The sequence below is a fragment of the Phascolarctos cinereus genome, unplaced genomic scaffold (genome assembly GCF_003287225.1).
Source record: "Phascolarctos cinereus isolate Bilbo 61053 unplaced genomic scaffold, phaCin_HiC Scaffold_9;HRSCAF=440, whole genome shotgun sequence".
Lineage (NCBI taxonomy): Eukaryota > Metazoa > Chordata > Mammalia > Diprotodontia > Phascolarctidae > Phascolarctos > Phascolarctos cinereus.
This window is the reverse complement of record NW_027556402.1, coordinates 252,444,732-252,463,993: the sequence shown is the minus strand read 5'-3', so window position 1 is coordinate 252,463,993 and position 19,262 is coordinate 252,444,732. Positions and strand designations below refer to the sequence as shown.

The 19,262-nt window shown below is 45.9% G+C and overlaps 1 protein-coding gene and 1 long non-coding RNA gene across 2 annotated transcripts in view; one reads left to right on the top strand and one right to left on the bottom strand.

The window, feature by feature from the left end:
- Positions 1-232: 232 nt before the first annotated feature.
- LOC110200690 (uncharacterized) overlaps positions 233-19,262 on the top strand; it is a 29,353-nt gene continuing 10,323 nt past the window's right edge. The window contains exons 1-3 of the long non-coding RNA XR_002322301.2: positions 233-3,324; positions 3,446-3,561; positions 6,935-7,019. This is a non-coding gene — a long non-coding RNA (uncharacterized LOC110200690). The remainder of the gene's footprint in view (positions 3,325-3,445; positions 3,562-6,934; positions 7,020-19,262) is intronic.
- Positions 15,943-19,262, bottom strand: part of CD6 (CD6 molecule) — a 46,247-nt gene continuing 42,927 nt past the window's right edge. Inside the window, 2 exon segments of the mRNA XM_020976086.2 lie at positions 15,943-17,456; positions 18,497-18,622. Coding sequence (XP_020831745.2) covers positions 17,377-17,456; positions 18,497-18,622 — 206 coding nt within the window. The 3' untranslated portion in view covers positions 15,943-17,376.

Sequence of the window (19,262 nt, the reverse complement as noted above, 5' to 3'; positions counted from 1 at the left end):
GCTTCAGATCATTTACAAATAGTTCATTGCTATCTCTTAATATATCTTCATTTCTGAACATGGGTACCTTTCCTTTCTTTAGCCATCCTGTTATAATTAAAAAGAAAAAAAAAGGAAAAAGTGGTAAAACCAACCAACCACATCAACTGTTCCACACCCGCCCCCCCCCAAGAAGAATAGAATCTGCAAAGAAGAGGAAGCGGGGGGGGGGGTGGGGGGTGGGAGGGGGAGGGGGGCCACAGCGTTTACTCAGTTCTTTCCTAGGACTGAGCTTGATCATTCTAATGACACAGAATCCAAGTTCATTGTCTGTTCTTTCCACTTACATTGTTGGAGATGCTATGTGTACCATTCCTGGCACTGCCTCCTTCACTTAGCACTGTTTCCTATGTCTTTCCATGATTCTCTGAGCTCTTTAACATTCATCATTTCATGTTAAAGTCACATTTCCTTACATTCACACACCAGGATTTTAGCCGGTCTCCAGTCAATGAGCATCCACCTTGTTTCCAAGTCTTCACTACCACAAAAAAGACTGCCATAAGGATAATAGCTGTGTAATTATATAGACCCTTAAGGTTGGCTAAGCACTATAAATAATAATAATGATAATAATAATAGCTAGCCTTTATGTAGTATTTTAAGATTTTTGTTGTTTAACTGTTTTTCAGTCCTGTCTGACTCTTTGTGACTTCATTTTGGAGTTTTCTTAGCAAAGTTCCTGGAGTGGTTTTGCTTTTTCTTTCTCCAGCTCATTTTACAGTTGAGGAACCAGAGTCAAAGAGGGTTAAGTGACTTGCCCAGGGTCACACAGCTAGTTAAGTGTCTGAGTCCAGATTTGAACTCAGGAATATGAGTCTTCCTGGCTCTAGGCTAGGCACACTATCTATTGCCCCACTTAGCTGCCCCATGTTAAGGTTTACAAAGCATTTAATCAATACTATCTAATTTTATCCTCACAACAACACAGGGAGGTAGGTATTATTATTATTGTTATTATCATCTCCATTTTACAGGTAAGGATATTGAGGCACGTGGAAGTTAAGTGACTTGCCCAGGTCATATAGTTAGTAAGTATTTGAGGGAGGGTTTGAACCCCGCTCAAACTCAGTTTGAAATTGGGTTTTCCAGACCCCAAGTCTAGCATTCTTAGCCTCTGCACCACCTAGTTGCCTTTGACTACTTTGTTGTTTATGGGATCTTTCTATATTGAAATGGGATCTGGTCAAAGTGTGTAAAGATTTTGGTCAGTTTTCTCAACAAAATTCCAAATTTTGGTTGGACCAATTTCGTTGGGAAAGGTTGGACCAGCTCCCAACTTCATCAACAGCGTATTCCTGTGCCCATCTTTACACAAGCCTTCCAGCATTGACTCTTCCCATCCTTTGTCCTCTTTGCAAATATGCTGCATTGACATAAGACCTCAGGATTGTTCTGATGTGCGTTGCTGTGAGTAGTAGTAGCCTGGAGTACCCTTTCATGTGGTTGTAAATAGTTTGCATTTCTTCTTTTGCTGGTTCCTATCCTTTGAGAACTTAGTCATCAGGAAATTAGCCCAGAGCTTCAGCTCTGAGCTATGGGATATCTCATCATCCCCAGATCCCCACCTGTAAAATGGGAGAACAATCTCTAGGAGATTAGACCACTCGCCCAGTGTCACATGACCAGTGGCAGAGGCATTCGGCTCTCTCTGGGTCTCATGGCGGCCTATGGCATAGGGCCATTGAATAAACCCTAGATCTGGAATCAGAGGCCTCTGGTTTAAGTGCCAGCTCTTCCACTTCCATTACATGACCTGGACAAGTCATTTAATCTCTCTGAGCCTCAGTTTCCTTCTCTGTCAAATGAGGGGATTGGAATCTATCATTTCTAAAAGGCTCCTTACTTTGGTTCTCTCTTCCTTCCAGCACATCCTCCACTAAGCTATCAGAGTGGTTTTCCTAAAGTGTAGCCCTGACCTTGTCGCTCCTCTGCTTAGTAAACTCCAATGACTCCTCATTGACTCTAAGACAAATATAAACCCTTGTGTTTGGCATATAAACTCTTCAAACCTGGACTTCTCCTACCTCACCTTTCTAGTCTTCTTACATGTGATTGTCCTGAAGGCCCCTTGCAATCAATCATACTGAACTTCTTGCTATTTGGGGGTGGGGGGTGGGGCAGGCAATTGGGGTTAAATGACTTGCCCAAGGTCACACAGCTAGTATGAACTTCTTGCTGTTTCTCACATAAGGTGCTCCATCTCCCACCTTCATGCCTTTGCACTGGTTGTCCCTCCTGCCTGGAATACGCTCGCTCCTGGAATGTACTCCCTCCTTACTTTTCTGCCTCTTGGAATCACCAGCTTCCTTCAAAACTGAGCTCAAGCACCATCTTCTACCTGAAGCCTTTCCTGATTTCCCTAGCTGCTGGTGCCCTTCCTTTCCATCTTGCATATCTTCTGTTTGTGCTTGTATATGTCCAAGTGGCCTTCTTTACTAGAAGGCAGACTCCTTGAGGGCAGGGAGGATACTTGTCCAAACTTTGCATCTCCCCCAGCACCTAGGACAGGACATTGGACAGGGGCGGGTTGAACCAGTGCTTAACATAGTAAACTGAGCAAATTAGCTGGGCTAAGCGGAAAGAAAGTAGAAACCCAGGAGAGGAAAAGAAAACATGATGGAAATAAAACAAAGGAAGAAGCATCTGAGAGACAGAGCTGAAGGGACTGCAAAGGCTGTTGAGTCTAATCCCTTTGTCTTACAGGTGAGGAAACTGAAGCCCAGGAAGGCTGTGACTTGTTCAAGCTCACACAGGTGGTAATCATGGGAGAGGAGGCAGTGGGATATAGTAGAAAGGATAATGGCTTTGGAGTCAGAAGACCTGGGTTCGAATCCTGGCTTTGCCATTTATCATCTGTGGGATGGACAAATAACACAACCTCTCTGGGCTTCATTTTCCTTGGAGCAGAGGCTTCTAAGACAGCCTCTGAGTCTTCTTCCAGTTCTGAATCTATGTTGTTATGTTCTTGGTGAGGTGCTTTTTTTTTTGTTTTGTGTTTTTGTTTTTTCAAGGCAGTGTGGTTCAATGGAAAGAGCTGGGTTTGGAGTGATGAACTCAGAATTACAGCGCATGGGTTAGAATTCTGGCTCTTCTGTGGATTGGTTAGGTGATCTTGATAAGTTGTTTCCTCTCACTGGGCCTCAGTGTTCCTTTCTGTAAAATGACAGGGCTGCCCACAGTGATCTCTGAGGTCTGTTCCAAGCTCTAAACCCGTGATCCCATGAGGATGGCCAAGGTTTGCACCCAGGAGCTGCTATGAGTGTAACTCGCCATAGAGTAACGGTGAGCTATAATTATCCTTTCCCTTTCTCTCTCCACAACACCCCTCCCAGTTGTTCTATTTCTCTCTGTTCTCCTTCTCTCTCTCTTTTCTTTGTCTCTCAACACTTTGTTTCTATTTCAGTGTTTCCTTTAGACTGGTGGTAAGAAGGTAAAGCCTCTTTTCATCTCAGGATACCAGAATCACTTCGAACTGGTAAACAGCTGAAGGATGTGGTAGGAGAGGAATTTTCCACTGAGGTGGGTTTGAACTTGTCCCTTCCCTGTTGGGTCCCCCCTCATCCCACCGAAACTTGGTCTTCTTGGCTCCCTTCCCCAGGAGGCAGGAGGCCGGGATGAGCTGCTAGGGCAAGGGAGCCATGCTGGGAGCCACAGTCCCACTGTTGCCCAGCCCGGGAATCAGGGGAAGGCCCTCTCGAGGGCCGGAAATGGAAAGCCACAGATGGAGCTGATAGGGCAAATGAGTGATGGCATTGCTATGATAGACATCAGAGCTGAGGCTTCCAGTGGAAAAGGTCACCTCCGCTGCTTGCTTGTGGTGGGGTGCATGCCGTCATATCCTCGGGAGGGACCATAGGCTGGGATGATGTCTACCCAGACCAAGAGAGTGGAGCTTGAGGGAGATGGCCATTGGCCAAATGGTGCAGAGGCCACATGCCAGTCTACACAAGCCACCACTGTCGCAATCTGATGTTCCAGTGGTCTTGAAAGTAGCTATCAGGTCGGTCCATTCCAAAATGTAGGATTTTAAGGGAAGATACATTTTTTCACATTGAAATACTCAGAAAAGTGACCACAATAATCACTGAAAATAACCATGTCTTTTGGGCTGTGAGCTTAAGTAATGTTTTCCTCATAATAGCCAAATGAGGCAGGTGATACAAGGATTATTTCCCCCATTTTATAGATGGGAAAATAGAGCTCAGAAGACACATCTCCTGCCCTATGTTATAGAGCCAGGGCATCACATGCCATGCCATTCCAGAGCAAGCATAGTGCCAGGCACATAGTAGGTGCTTAATAAATGCTGCTTCACTGATTTACTGCTTGAGAGCATCAGATCAAAGACTCTTGGTTCCAGCTCCCGACGTCTCTCCTGCTATCACGTTACCTTTCATCTTCATGGTCACCCTGCCCCCCATAATGGTCATGCCTCTCTTGTTCCCACTGACCGTGAAAGCCAAACAGAGTGGATCACCCTGGGTGTCTTCACAACAGGAGCAGGGTGGTGGAGTTGGAAGGACATTGGATCAAAAAACGATCATCTGGCTCCAATTCTGGCCATTACTTAAGGCTTGTGTGGCCTTAGGTAAACATTAATGCCTTGGTGGAAGGTTTACTTTTCCTCTCACTAGACCTTAATTTCTTCATTTGTAAAACAAAAGGCTTGGTCTTGGGCCCCTTCTTACTCTGGATTTTATAATCCTTGCCCTCAGCTGAGTAGATTTCCTTCTCTTTTTTTAAATATAAATTTATTTATTTTTAATTTTCAACATTTACTTCTACTAGTTTTTGAGTTCCAAATTTTCACCCCATCTCACCCCTCCCCCCACCCCAAGATGGCATGCATTCTGAATATCCCTTCCCTAGTCTGTCCTCTCTTCTATCTCTCCCCCCTTCTCTTATCCCCTTCCCCTTCTATTTTCCTGTAGGGCAGGATAGATTTCTATACCCCATCTCCTGTATTTCTTATTTCCCAGTAGCATGTGAAAACATTTTTTAAAAAACATATGTTTTTAAAACTTTAGGTTTCAAATTTTCTCTCTTCCGCCCTCCCCACCCTCATTGAAAAGGCAAACAACTCAATATAGGTTATACATGTGCAGTTATGCAAAACACGTCCATAGTAGCCATGTTGTGAAAAACTAACTCTATTTCCTTGGATACTATCCTATCCTCCCATTTATTCTATTCTTTCTTTTGACCCTGTCCCTCCTCAGAAGTATTTCCTTCTGATTACCCCCTTTCCCAATCTGCCCTCCTCTCTACCATCCCCCTGCTCTCTTGTCCCCTTCTCCCCCTATTTTCCTGTGGGGTAAGACAGATATCCATACCCAATTGAATGTGTATGTTATTCCCTCCTTAAGCCATAGATCTCCTTCTTTAAAAGAGAGACTATTAAAAAAAATAATAAATTTAAAAAGAGACAATTAAATGGAAGAATTGCTTTGGTGTGCCCTAGAAGAAGGGTGAGAGTCATCCAATCCATTCTCCTGCCTCTAGGAAGGTTGGTGCTTCATCAGCAATAGATGTTTGATGATTTTTTTTCCAATCGAATGAGAGATTTATTACTTGACAGTGATGAACAATACTGCGAATACGTCTGAGTGTAAAGGCAATCCAAATATTGATTGTAGCTGTATTGTTGATCAGGTTGTGCTGTCCAGTGCCGATAGGACGTGTATGTGAAGATGACAGCTCATAGATAAAGGCCATGTGGTTGCAGGCTTTTCACAGATCTTATAAAGTCTCCTTCCGTAGGAATGAAAATGGGTTGGGTCCCTTTGGGCAACTGATCAATGAATGTTGCCCATAATGAGAAGCAGGGCAACCTGGTCAATAAGGCTGACCTTGAGGTCAGGAATATCTGGGTTCAAATCTGCCCCCCACACTTATGAGATGGGTGACCCTGGGCAAACCACTCGTACCCTAAGCCTCAGTTTCCTCATCTGTAAAATGAGGATAAAAATACTTAGACTGTCAGACTGAGAGTCTCATTACAGATCTCAGAGTGTCAGAGCTGGAAGGGAGCTTGGGGCATCAGGCTCAATCTGTATGTCACTGACTGACCCTGGGCCTCACCTCACCTATTTCCCCACCTGTAAAACGTTGGATTACATTGGACAAGATGGCCTCCAAGCTCCCTTCCAACTCCAGATGTAGGATGCTGCGAAGAATAATGCCTTTTGTAAAACACCAGACGAGTCTCATCTGGCCTCTGCTTAAAGACCCCTAGGAAGGGGAAACCTGTTGGGGGAAGGGAAGGTAGCAAGCCTACTATGGAGCACCTACTATGTGCCAGGACTACTAGAGAGTGCCTACTATGTGCTGGTCATGACACTGAGTGCTTTACAAATAGTATCTCTCTTGATCCTCACAACAATCCTGGGAGATAGGTGTTCTCAATATTCTGATTTTACAGATGAGGAAACTGAAGCAAACTGAAGTTAAGTAACTTGCCTGGGGTCACCCAGGTACGAAGTGTCTGAGGCAGCATTTGAACACAGGTCTCCTTGGCTCCAGGCCCAGTGTTCTAGCCACTGAACTACCCAGCTACCTCTTATCTCCTAAGGCAGCCCACTTCACTCGTGGAGAGCTCTTATCATTAATGTTTGCTTGGCTCAAGTGCTAATGTGCCTCTTTTTCATGTCCCAATATTTCTCTTAGTTCTGGGGTCAAGCAGTTTAATTCTATTCCTTCCTTCCTTCCTTCCTTCTTTCCTTCCTTCCTTCCTTCCTTCCTTCCTTCCTTCCTTCCTTCCTTCCCTTCCTTCCTTCCTTCCTTCCTTCCATCTAGCATAGAAGGGGGAGGTTAGGGGAGGGAAGACTGTCATAGGCTGTGTAGATGGTATTAAAGACAAAAGATATTATTAACAATGTATTTCACAAAATAGTGCACTAAGGACCTTGGAGAGAGGCTGCTTCGGTCAGATGTTGAGGACCAGACTACAAACCAAGGGGCTGAGAAGTGAGTGGGAGGTAAGAAAACAGAGGCAATGAATGTAAATAGGGTCCAATGAGATAATCATTGTAAAGCACTTAGCAAGGTGCCTGGCACAAGGTAAGAGCTAGATGAATGTTAATTATTGTTATTAATTACTATTAAATAGAGGTTCTTGGGAGAGATAGGGGGCAATATGGTACAATGGGAAAAACGCTGTGGCTGGAGTCAAAGGACCTGGCTTCATTTTCTAGCTTTGCTCGTCATTTTTTACCCATGTGACCTTAGGCTAATTACTTAACCTCTCTGCGCCTCAGTTTCTTCATCTGTAAAAGGGAGGAGGTGTACTAGTTAGACTTACCATCCCATGAAGCTCTAAGTCTCTGATCCCTGATTTGATGAGTCTGAGATGTAGGACAATAACTTAGTAGGGACAAGTAAACACTTTTCAAAGAAGGGGGAGATTTGGGCAGGTTTGTAGGTAGTAGGCAATGACCTAATGGATAAGTAGATGGTGAAGATTTCATTCCCCACACAAGAAGATTGAAGAGTTGATGGAAAGGACAAGCAGAGGGTGAAGAAGAGAGAGGTTGAGGAAATGATGGAAAGGGCAAGCTGTCAGAGGAGATGGGAAGGGGTGGGATCTAGGTCTCAGGTAGAGTACTTGGTTTGGTGAGGGAACACCCTTCTGCCCTTTGTCCCTACACCCCCCCCCCCCGGAGGTTCCAGAACTTATCTAGAAAGGCCAGAAGGCAGGAAGACCTATCATTGGGCACCATCCCCCTTTGCCTTCTCCCTTCATGCCCTTCCTTTCTTGACCAGGGACCCTTAGGGACCCACTGAAGCTCCTTGACTGCTCATACAGCTTGGAGGAGGTGGGAGTCACCAATTCTATTCCTTCTGGGGAGCTGGAGGACCACCAGGTCTTATCATCTGCCCTGTCTCTTGGACCAACAGAGCCCCTGGCACTGACATAAGTTAAGTTCTCCCTTCCTCCCATGAGACCTGCTGTCTGCCCCGCAGCTGCACTCTTAGAGCTCCCAGATCTTTTCAGTAGCCCTGCCATTGAGCTTTCTTTTATGTCTTGTCTTGTCTTCTCCAGTTACAGCCCGAGTTCCTCACTAGCAGGGAGAGCAGGAACCATTTCCTCTTGTCTCTCTGCAGCCCCAGCACTCAGCACAGTGCTTGACACAGAGTAAATCTTAATACACATTTTTCTACTCATTCAAGAGGGCATTCATAAGGGATGGCTTTAGTTTTTTCAGCTAAGTGTGAGATGAAATCCTTTCTGACAAGAAGACTTGAAGAGAGAAGAGGCAGGTTGGAGAAGCCACTGAGGGGACAATAGAGCTAATCCCAGGAGAAATAAAGGGGTAGCCAGAAGCCCCCTTGAGATAAGATAGCATAAATTCATCATTGTCCCTATTAGCAAAATTTTATGACTTCCTCCTGGAGCATTCAAGTAGGAGCAGACATGAGATTAGGTAACTTGACTAGTTTCACACAGGAAATAAACACCACTGTCAGAATTTGAATCCAGACCCCTCTGGTTCCAAAAATATTACTGCCTGCTACCTGCCATGTTAGAGGTCCTTGTTCTTGAGCTCTGGGTCACATCACATTAAAATAAAATATATCAAATCTATATTGAGTGAGACAATCTATGCAAAGCACTTTGTAACCCTTAAAGCATGACAGATAGATGATAGATATGAATAGATGATGACCATAATAATGATAGAAAATGGATAGAGATAAATGATAAATATACATAGATAGATAGATAGATGATAGATAGATAGATAGATAGATAGATAGATAGATGATGATATAGAAATAGAAAGGTGATAGAGATAGATAACAGATAGAGATAGGTGGTAGATGTAGATGATGATGATGATAGACAGATAGATAGATAGATAGATAGATATCAGACAGGGATAGAAATAGATGATAGATATATAGAGATGGTTAATGGATAAATAGATGATAGATGTATTGACGCAGAGATAGATGATAGATCATGGATAGAGACAGATAGATGGATGGATAGATAGATATAAATCATCCTTGTGATTTCATTGATATATAGAGTTTCCATGAGGAAACTTCCTCTCCCAACGGTTAGACATCTACTCTGCAGCTTAGGGAATCTTGGATCATTGCCCAAAGCACTGGAAGGTTGTGACTTGCCCATGGTCACACAGTCATGGTATGTCAGAGACTTGAACTCAAGTTTTCCTTATTTTGAGACTGGCTCTCTATTCACTATTCCCCTCCCAGTGATAGTAATAACAACAACAACAACAACAACAATAATAATAGTGATAATATATTTTAACCAGTTGGGGATATCAGTGGTATAGGGAAATCCCTGGATGAGGAAATGTCCTCCACCAATGTGAGTCAGCCCTGATCTTTGATTTACAGGATCAGACAACTGCCTGTGATGCTGGGAAGTTAAGGGACTTGCCCAGGGTCACACATCCAGCCTGTGTCAGAGGCAGGACATGAATCTAGATCTCTCCAACTCAGAGGGCAGCTCCCTGTTCCCTCTGTCACATTGCCTCCCATGTAAATGTCAGCTGTTATTATATAAATAAGTTTGCAGCAAATAAAAAAGAAATCCTACAAGCCTGTGGCTCACTGGTTTGTGAAAGTGCCAATATTTGGTGGGTAAACAATCCTGTCCTGCGTTCCAAAGACTCTCTCTCTTGCACAGATACAGGATATCAACATGGAGTCAGTGCTTTGTGTTTGCACTGAGATAAAGCCAGCATCCCCCAAGGATTGTAGAAATCAGAATGATGGGAAGTACATTATACTTGGTGTCTCTGGGCTCATTGGGGAGGGGCTTCTGGGATGAACGAGGCTGGTCAAGTTCTCACCCACTGACAGGCCGAGGAAGCCCTAGGACAGCCCCCTCAGTTCTCATCTTGCTAAATAGGCTGTTGCCTTACCCCTGGTTGGGTTAGTGGGGAGATAAGCAAGCAAAGAACCAGATGTCTGGGACAGGACAGAACAAACCAACTTCAGAGCCCAACCTGGCAATCTTAGAACAAGAGGCAACATGGTAGTGGGAAAGGGGCTGGATTTGGAGTCAAAGGACCTGGGTTCAAAGCCCACCTTTGCCATTTGCTCCCTGTGTGACTCCGAGGAAGTTACTTAATCTCTCTGGTCCTCATTTGTAAAATGAAGGGGTTGGATCGGATGACCTGTAAATCCTTTTCTAGATTTAAATATATGATCCTCTGAATAGCAGAATTGGAAGGTGGAAACACCTTTGAGATGCCATCATTATAGATGTGGAGCCTGAGACCACAAAGGGCAATTGCTTGTCTAATGTCACACAGCAGGCAGAGCTAGGATTCTAATCCAGGCTCCATGACCTGAGCATTCAGTCTCTGACTTTTTCTTCGAAGCTGCCTCCTAACTCAGAGAGCACCCAGAGGCAATGGTGGGAGAGACCGAGGTAAAGCCAGCCCCATGACCAGCTTGTTATTTGTATGTTCCAAGGTCCCTCCCAGCTGCAGCCTTCTGTTAGTCTGTAAGCTGAGGATGGACCTGAACTGAGCTGTCACCTACAGCCACGCTTCTCCTTCACTGGTATCCTGAGTGCCCCATCTCCCCATGCTGGATCCCTTAAATCCTGCCTTGTCTTATGAGTTACCTTTTCAGGGCTCAGCTCTGTGGAGGCAGGGACGGGGTCTCTTCTTGTGTCCCCTAGAGTGAGGGCTTCCCTTGGAGCTGGACATGCTTCCCTCCTCACTTCTGAATCCCTCCCTCCCCCCCCACTTCTCCAGCTTTCTCCGAGACTCAGCACATGTCCAACCTTCTGCAGCCTCCCCCCTCCCCCAATGCAGGTGACCTCCCTGTAAGGTTACCTTGCATCTACTCTTTTTCTATCTTGTATGTACCTGGTTATTCACACGTCTCCCATTAGAATGAAGTCCTTCAGATCAGAGGCTGTTTTCATGCTTGCCTCTGTATCTCCATCATTAGTAACATGCTCGGCCCGTTATAAACATTAATAAAAGCTTGTTGACTGACATAACGAGTAAATCATAATGACTTACTCGCTAGTCAATTGATTACTTGACAGAGTGATTGCCCCAGTATCTTGCTATTGGAAAAAAGCCAAAATGATTCCCTAGAGTCAGTCCTTTGTAAGAAATTTTGATGGGCCAGTGATAATACTATAGCCTTTGCTGCAAGCCTTTGGGTCATAAAGAATGTTATCAGAGCACTGGAGCCTGGGAACATAGAAAGTCAGAGCAGAAAGGAACCTGGGAACATAGAATGTCAGAGGAGAGGAACCTGGGAGCACACATGGAATGTCAGAGCAGATAAACATGGGAGCATAGAATGTTAGAGCTGAAAGAGACCTTAGAACATAGAAGACAATTTCAAAACTGGAAACTGGAAACTTAGAACACAGAACATATAGACTATTAGAACTGAAAGGGACCTTGGCACACTGGGAACCAGGAAGGAACTTAGAACAGAGAACAGCAGAGCTAGAAGGGCCTTTAGAACATAGACTACATAAAACGTAGAATGTGAATACTGGGAGGGAACTCAAGGGTCATCCAGGCCAACTCCTTCATTTTACATGTGGGGAAACATGTCCACAGAGGGGGGAAGTGAGGAGTTAGTTTGTAGACATTCATTTTCCCAGAAAACCTGATCAACACAGATCAGATGCATTTGTTTCTTTATTAAGGTCTAAAGGCATAGCCGCTATGGTGGTCATTTCAGAAAGGGGGCTAGACAACAGGAGAGAGATGTGTAAGTCTTGGTAGCATCAAACGTGGGGGTCTCTTGGGGCCCAGCCCATAGGGAAACCCCCTTTCGAAGTCACTGCTAGGGATCTCCAGGTTAGAGCCACCCTGGGTGCTTCTGTTCAACTCAGAACCTTCCACAGGTGTCTCTCCCATTCCACCCCCCACTGCCTGCAATGGAAATAAAGCTGGGAGAAAATCCGGCTGGTGTAGAAGGCAGGAATGGGTGCGACCAGGCTAGATCTGGTTGGCCACTAGATGGCAGTCACAGTGGTTTCTTGCTCATCTTCTAACTTCAGCAGGTGGGGATATGTATGTGATCAGAGTCTCTTTGACTGCATAGTGCCTAGTGTCCTTGAACCCCCTCCCCAGGCGCCACCCTCTCCCTAGACTCCCCCTCTAGCTCTTCTACTAGAGACTGGGTAAATCATTGATAAATCAAGCATTAAAGGTCTCCCCCCGAATCCTTTAATCACGCTCCCTTACTCTACATACACAGACCACACTAGCCATGCCCTCCGCAGACCCCTATCCCTGCAGATGCAGGCAGGCTCACAAAGAGCCCCACCCCACCCCCGCCCCAGACTAGTGTGGAGTCTTGTACCTGGGCACAGGAGCTGCTCCTTCCTTCCCTCTCCCTCTTCAGTAATCACTCAGCCCCTGCCTCCGGGAACGGGGTCAAAGAGCCCTGGGGATGGTGTTGGGGAGGAGCCAGGAAGTAACCATATCCTGCGACGGTTATGAGGAGGGTGCTAGCTGCTTCTGTGGACAGGTGAGAGGAAAACACAGCACTGACCCTGCCCTCCTATGGGAACCCCAAGCTGGGTCCCTTAGGGGTCACTCTGTGGCCAGGCTCATCACTGCAGGCTCCAGCCACCCCTGTGGAGCAAGGAGAGGGCACTGAACCCCAAGAAGACAATCTCTGGGGATTGTTGTCTTCCGCCTCCCCAATTTAACCTGTATCTGAGGGAGGAAATGCTTCGTCTCATCCTTTGCTCATTCTTGGTATGGCTGTCCTTGGGAACATTTGGTTCATATGGAATCAGAGAACACAGAACCGTCAGAGCCAGGAAGGACCTTAGAACAGAGAACAGAGAATATCAGGGTTGGGTGAGACTTCAGGTTGTAGAGTAGAGAATGGCAGAGCTTGAAAAGATCTTAGCATATAGAACAGAAAACGTCAAAGCTGGAAAGGCTTTAGAATACAGGAAAGAATGTTGGGGCTGGGAGGAAATTTAGAGCATAGTACATAGAACCAGAGCTGGAAAGGACTTCAGAACATAAAACAGAATGTCAGAGGTGGAAGGGATGTTAGAGCACGGAATGTCAGGGCTAAGAAGTGCTTCTGGATATAGAATATAGAACAACAGAATGTTAACATGTGACTTGGCTCAGGCAACAAGCTCTTATTAAGCATTTGCCTTGTGCCAGGCACAGCTGCTAGAAATATAAAGAAAAGCACAAATAGTTCCTGCCCTCACAGGGCTTACATTCTAATGAGGCAGGCAACATGTCAAAACTGGGTATATAGACAAACTAGATACAGAATAGCTGCCCTCTCAGAGGGAAGACACTAGTAGCTGGAGTGTGGGGGAAGGCTCTTGCGAAAGGGAGGATTTGACCTGAGTCTTGAGAGAACCCAGGGAATCTAAGAAGTGAAGGTGAGAAGAGGGAAAGAGAGAGAGGGAGAGTTCTAAAGAGGGAAGTATTAGAGGGAAGGAGGAAATGATGAGTTCTGTTCTGGTAATATTGAGTTTGAGATGTCTTTTTTTTTTTTAAGGCAATTGGGGTTAAGTGACTTGTCCAAGGTCACACAGCTATTAAGTGTCAAGAGTTTGGTCTGAGACCGGATTTGAACTCAGGTCCTCCTGACTTCAGGGCCCGGTACTCTATCCACTGCTCCACCTAGCTACCCCTTGAAATGTCTTTTTGTCCAGGTCCAAGGGACCAGACATGGGACTGTAGCTCAGAAGATTAGGCTATAAGCTCCGTGAGGGCAGGGCTCCTGTCTGATATATTAAACAGCTTTGTGTCTCCTCTTGTATCTACCACAGTACTGGCTACATTGTAGACACTAAAGTCCATCATGGACCACAGGAGTCCTTTCCTGACCCTCTCATGTCTGCCATCTCTCACCCTGGAAATTGCTTCATATACATTTTGCACATTTATTTGTGTACTTCTTTCTTCCAGTGGAATGCAGATCCACTGAGGTCTGGGATTGTTAACATTTTGGCCTGGTGTTGCCTGAGCTTGGCACAGTGCTTGCCATGTAGGCACTTAATAAAAGCTGAATGAATGAGGAAGCTCTCTGTGTTTGGTTTGATTGGACAGCTGGTGATGGAAGCCTTTGAATGGATGCTTCTCTATGAGTAGCCATGGATCTAAAGGAAGATCTTTCTTCCCTCCAGGCCCAGACTGAAGCAAAGTTTATCTCCTTCCTGGGGAAGGGGGAAGAGGAAAACCAAGGTCATGGTGTTCGCCTTGGCAGAACACGCACTGGGGCGGGGGCTTGGAGCACAGTCAAGGACATCTGCCTAGCTGCAAGCTGGTGCAGAAAGGTTCCTCAGACTTCTTGTCCCCCAGAGGGAAGGGGGTTTTGTTTTTTTTTAAATATATGAACTTTGCCAGTGAAATTAGAAAGCACAGTGCCTTGTGGACAATTACAATGCTTTATGATGCTGCTGATGGGGTTACTCTCTTTACCACCTCTGAGTTCCAGCTCTCTGGAGCTGCTGTGGCTGGAGAACCCATCACTCTTCCATCCCCACTCCACCCCACCCCCCGGCAAACCTGGTGACTAGCCTTTCTGAACTGAGCTGGGCAGATCCTGTGATAAGACACTAGGTCTCTCAGCCCTCCTTGGACTCAACACCTTGCTAGTCTGGAAGGGCTGGAGGGAGCTGATGTTCTGATGGACCATCCTTTGAGAGTCCAGAGTCACCTTCATGTTCTGACAAAGCTCTGGAGAAAGCCTTCAAGGGAGGTCTGACACACAGACCATGCTTATTCAGTGTTTACTGAAATGAATCGCATACTCCCAGCATGAAGGAGAAAAACTCCCATTGATGTCACCCCAATAGTCTGACTTTTCCAGAAGGGTCCTTGGAATAGAGTCCTAGGAAGCAGGGTCACTTTTCACCAAATGAGGTAAAAGCCCAGAACTTAAGAGCATTCCAGGCAACAGCCATCATTTGCCCTGGCTCAGTGCTTTGCACATAGTAGGCACTTCATGAATATTTGTGGAATTCAGTTGTTGAAATCTCCATGTATCTGTTGAGTAACAATTGGGGGAATGTGGGCAGTGTGGAATCTCATTTTTCCATCTCATTATACATTAGTTCCCTTCACATACTCTGGTGCAGTCTGTTACTTGAATATGACTCTATTTCCAAAAAAAGGACTATATTTCCCATCTCTGTACCTTTGCACTGGCAGTTTCCCCTGCCTGGCATGCCCTCCTCTTCATCTCTACTTCTTAGATTCCCTGTCTTCCTTCAAGACTCATCTCAAATCCCACCTTCTGCAGGAGGCTGTTTCTGTCCTGCCGCCAGCTCCTCTCAGTTTACCCTTATGTATTCTGTGTGGACCTTGTATATAACCAGGTATTTCCATATTGTCCCCCCCAATTACAATGTAAGCCCCTTGAGGGTGAGGACTCTGTATGTAGGAATGGGGTTTTTTGGTCTTCCTTTGCATCTCTGGTGCTTTGCACACATTAAGCACTTAATAAATGTTTGTTGGCTGCCTCACCTCTGCATCTTAAAAGCCATTGTTTACTTCCAGACTTAGTTACAATGACAAGATGACAATTTCTATGGAGGCCTTTCTCTATCCCTGGCAGTTATCATTGTCCTGTCTCTCAAATGAGTGATTCACATACATGTAATATGTGTGTGTATTTCTATATGTGTCTGTATATACACATCCACATGCCTGTTGTGTGATAGAATATAAACTCTCTGAGGACAGGCAGAGGTTCACTTTTGTCTTTGACTCCAGTGCTCGGCACAGTGCCTCTTGCACACAGTAGAGACTTATTAAGTGATCATCGATTAACTGATATCTCTCTTGTTTGGGAAACCCACTCATAGTCCCACTGACCCCTGTCCAAGGGCTGACCCCATTACAATTGCAGAGTTTCTTGATCTTAAACCCTCACATTGACTTCACACTCCACTTTTTTGCTTAGAAAGCTCATTTATTTTTAGGGTAGTCAGGAATGAGTGACTCAGTCTCTTCTCCTGATTCTCTGGGACTCAATCCAGGGATTGAGGGAAAACTATGGACAATGGTCATTTCTCTGGAAGCTACATTCTTTTTTTTTTTTACCAATGGGAAAATAAAACTGACCTCTGCAAGTCTCATCTAGAGGGGGATGGGAAGGAATTGTGGGTTCCTGTTTCACCCTTCCTCCATCAGCATCCACTTGAATGTATCTTCTGGCCCAGGCACATGGCCCCTGCTTCTTGGGAACTGACAGTGTGCTGGGGAGAAGCAGTCTCTCTCCAGGTACGAGACAAGGTCTCCACTGGAAGCACTGGTGCCTCCTGGGATTCCCAGGGATGGTGCCCTGAGGAACTCCCCATAGGTCTGGCTCCTGCTATGGCTTCTGCCGTGCTTAGCAGGTACTATTATAATAGGGAGGTTGGGAAAGCCTTGGGCAGAGGGCAACAGTCAGCATCTTAGCAATGATACAGTATAGGATTTTGAGCTCAAAGGGATATTCTAGATCATCTAGTTCAATCCCCCTTTTTGATGAGAAGACTGAGGCTCAGAGAGAAGTGACTTGCCCAAGGGCCTGTAGATAGTAGCAGAGCCAGGATCCAACCCCAGGTCCTCTTTTTCAAAATCAAGCCCTTGTCCTGTGATACTATGGGGACAACTTGAGGGCAACCCGCCTGAGAATGAAGACCTCCCTAATCAGTGAGGGGCATGCTGGCAAGGGCAAGGGGGCCCCGTGAGGACCAGCTGAAGGAACTTGGGGTATTTACATTTGACAAAAGAAGACACAGAGGACATGAAAAGTCTCTTCAATGTCACAGGGTAGAAGGATTGTTCTGCTTGGCTCTAGAGGATGGAATGAGGAGCAGTGGTGATGGAAGCGTGGGGCTGGGGTCAGAGGGCCAGATTTAGGCTTGATGTCTGGAGGAACTTCATAGCAAGTTGAGCTGTCCAAAAGTGGAACGGGCCATCTCAGAAGATAACAGGTTTCCCCCCACTGGAGACCGTCAAGGGGAGGCTACACGACCATTTGTTGGCAATGTCATAGGAAGGATTTTTGGTGAAGTCTGTGTCAGAGAAGATGGCTGCTGAGGCTCCTTCCAGACCTGGGATTCTCCTCCCATCATCCAGAGCACAGGCATAGGTTTGTAGGGTCAAGACATATTAGCTAATGTTAATTGGTTTGAGGGTCAGGAATTGCAGGGTGGAGACTGTTTAGCTCAGGGTAGGGAATGGGATTTTTTGCTCCAAATTGGTAGATTCCCAGAACTGAATCCGTATGGTTTTGTGGCTCTGGGTGATCTAGGAGGGAAGGTAGGAAGGCAGGAATGGGAGGCAGGTGACGCAGTAATCCACAGGTATCCTTCCTTCTCTCTCTCTGGGTCTTGCTCTATGAAGCTCCAATGTCATCATAATCTTCGCTAGATGAATCATCTTCATGACTACCCATCACTGCTGTGGTAGGTGGCTCTGCCCAATCCAGAACATGTAGATGGCAAACACACTTCATACCGTGATCCCCTTGCCTCCTCTGGCTCCCAGAGCTCCAATATGTTAGATAAGACCCCAAAATACAACCCCTTGTGGTCCCTATCTCCAATGCCCAACCACCCTAGTGAATTTTCTCTAGGACAAGATGATTAATATCGTGAATTCCTGAGCTCAGGGAATAACTCAAGCCCTCCCCCGCTCAGGAACACAGCCACTGACAAGGACATGGGGAAGGCTCGACTTTGTGCCCCAAACAATATCACAGATTTGGAACTGGAAAGGACCTTAGAGGTCCATGGAGTCCAACTCCTTCATTTTACAGAGGAGGAAACTGAGCCCCTAAAAGGAGAAGGGACCTTAGAGACTAATCCAATCCTCTCATTTTACAAATGAGGAAACTGAGGCCAGAGAAGTTATGGTACTTGTCAACAGCCACAGAGGTAAGTAAGCAGCAGAGCTGGGATCTGAAATTCAGTCCTCCAGCTCCAGAGCCTTCTTCTGCACTGCCTAGCCCATCAAGCCAGCCCTGCCCCTCTAAGATGGAGTCCCAAATCACAGAATCAGGACCAGAGAATCAACTCCAAAGCAAAGGCTCTTGTCTCCACACCTCTTGGTGAGAGAAACAAAAGGACCACCAGGACATGCTAGACAGGCCCAGAGCCTGGACTGCTGGATTTGGAGCCAGGATAGACCTGAACTCAAATCCTGCTCAGAATTCACTAGCTATGTGACCTTGGGCAAGTCACTTAACCTTTCTCAGCCTCAGTAAAATGATGATAATAAGTGCACCTACCTCCCAGGGTTGTTGTGAGGGTCAAATACTTTGCAAACCTTAAAGCACTATATAAATGCTGTTATTGTTGTTATTATTATTAATAAGACTCCCTGCCTCAAATACACATACACACACATCCCTCTCTCTGCCCTGGGTTCATCCACCCAAACCGAACATGCCAACCTGCCTGCCTGCTCCCCATGCACCCCTTGCGTGTTTCACTTTCTTCTTTCCCCTCTATTACCTGGACACATAAAGGGCAGGGTAGGAGGCTCCTGAGATGAGCCAAAATTCTCATAGCACTCCCCAGAGGAGGTGCTGGAGCTGTCCTCGGCCGCTGGTCCTGCTGAAACGACTCTAGAGTGGCTTCCTGCAAGGGAACCGGAAACAAAGGAAGACCTCTTTCTGACTGGGACTTGGTCATAGGGCCCTTGGCCTCAGGGGGCAAAATCAGAATCACTGGGGGAGAGTGGCAGAGGCACATTTGGGCTCAGCAGAAGAAATCACTTCCTAACGTTATGCCAGAATCTCCGAAGCCAAGTTGGGAGGGATCTCAGAGATCTTTTTGTCCAACTAGCACCTTAACCAGGACCTTTGGAAGTGGTAGTTCAGCCTCTGAATGCAGACCTCCAGGGATGAGGAACCTAGACCCTCGCAAGGCAGCCCACTGATTCCACTTTGGGGCATCTCTCACTATTGGGAAGTGTCTCCTTATTTTCAGCATGAAACTACATCTCTGCAATTTGGAAATGATTGTTCCTAGTTTTTCCCTCTGGAGTCAAGGAGAATCAGCCTAACCTCTCTTTCATGTGATGGCTTTTTAAATGCTTAGGACCATAGAATCGTAGTTTAGATCTAGAATGGACCTCAGCGCCAACTGGTCCAATCCCCTCATTTTCCAGATGGGGAAATTGAGTCTCAGAGAGGGGCATTAACTTATAAGACCATAAACCCATAGCTAGAAGGGTCCTCACGTACCATCTAGTCTAACCTCATTTTACAGATGATGA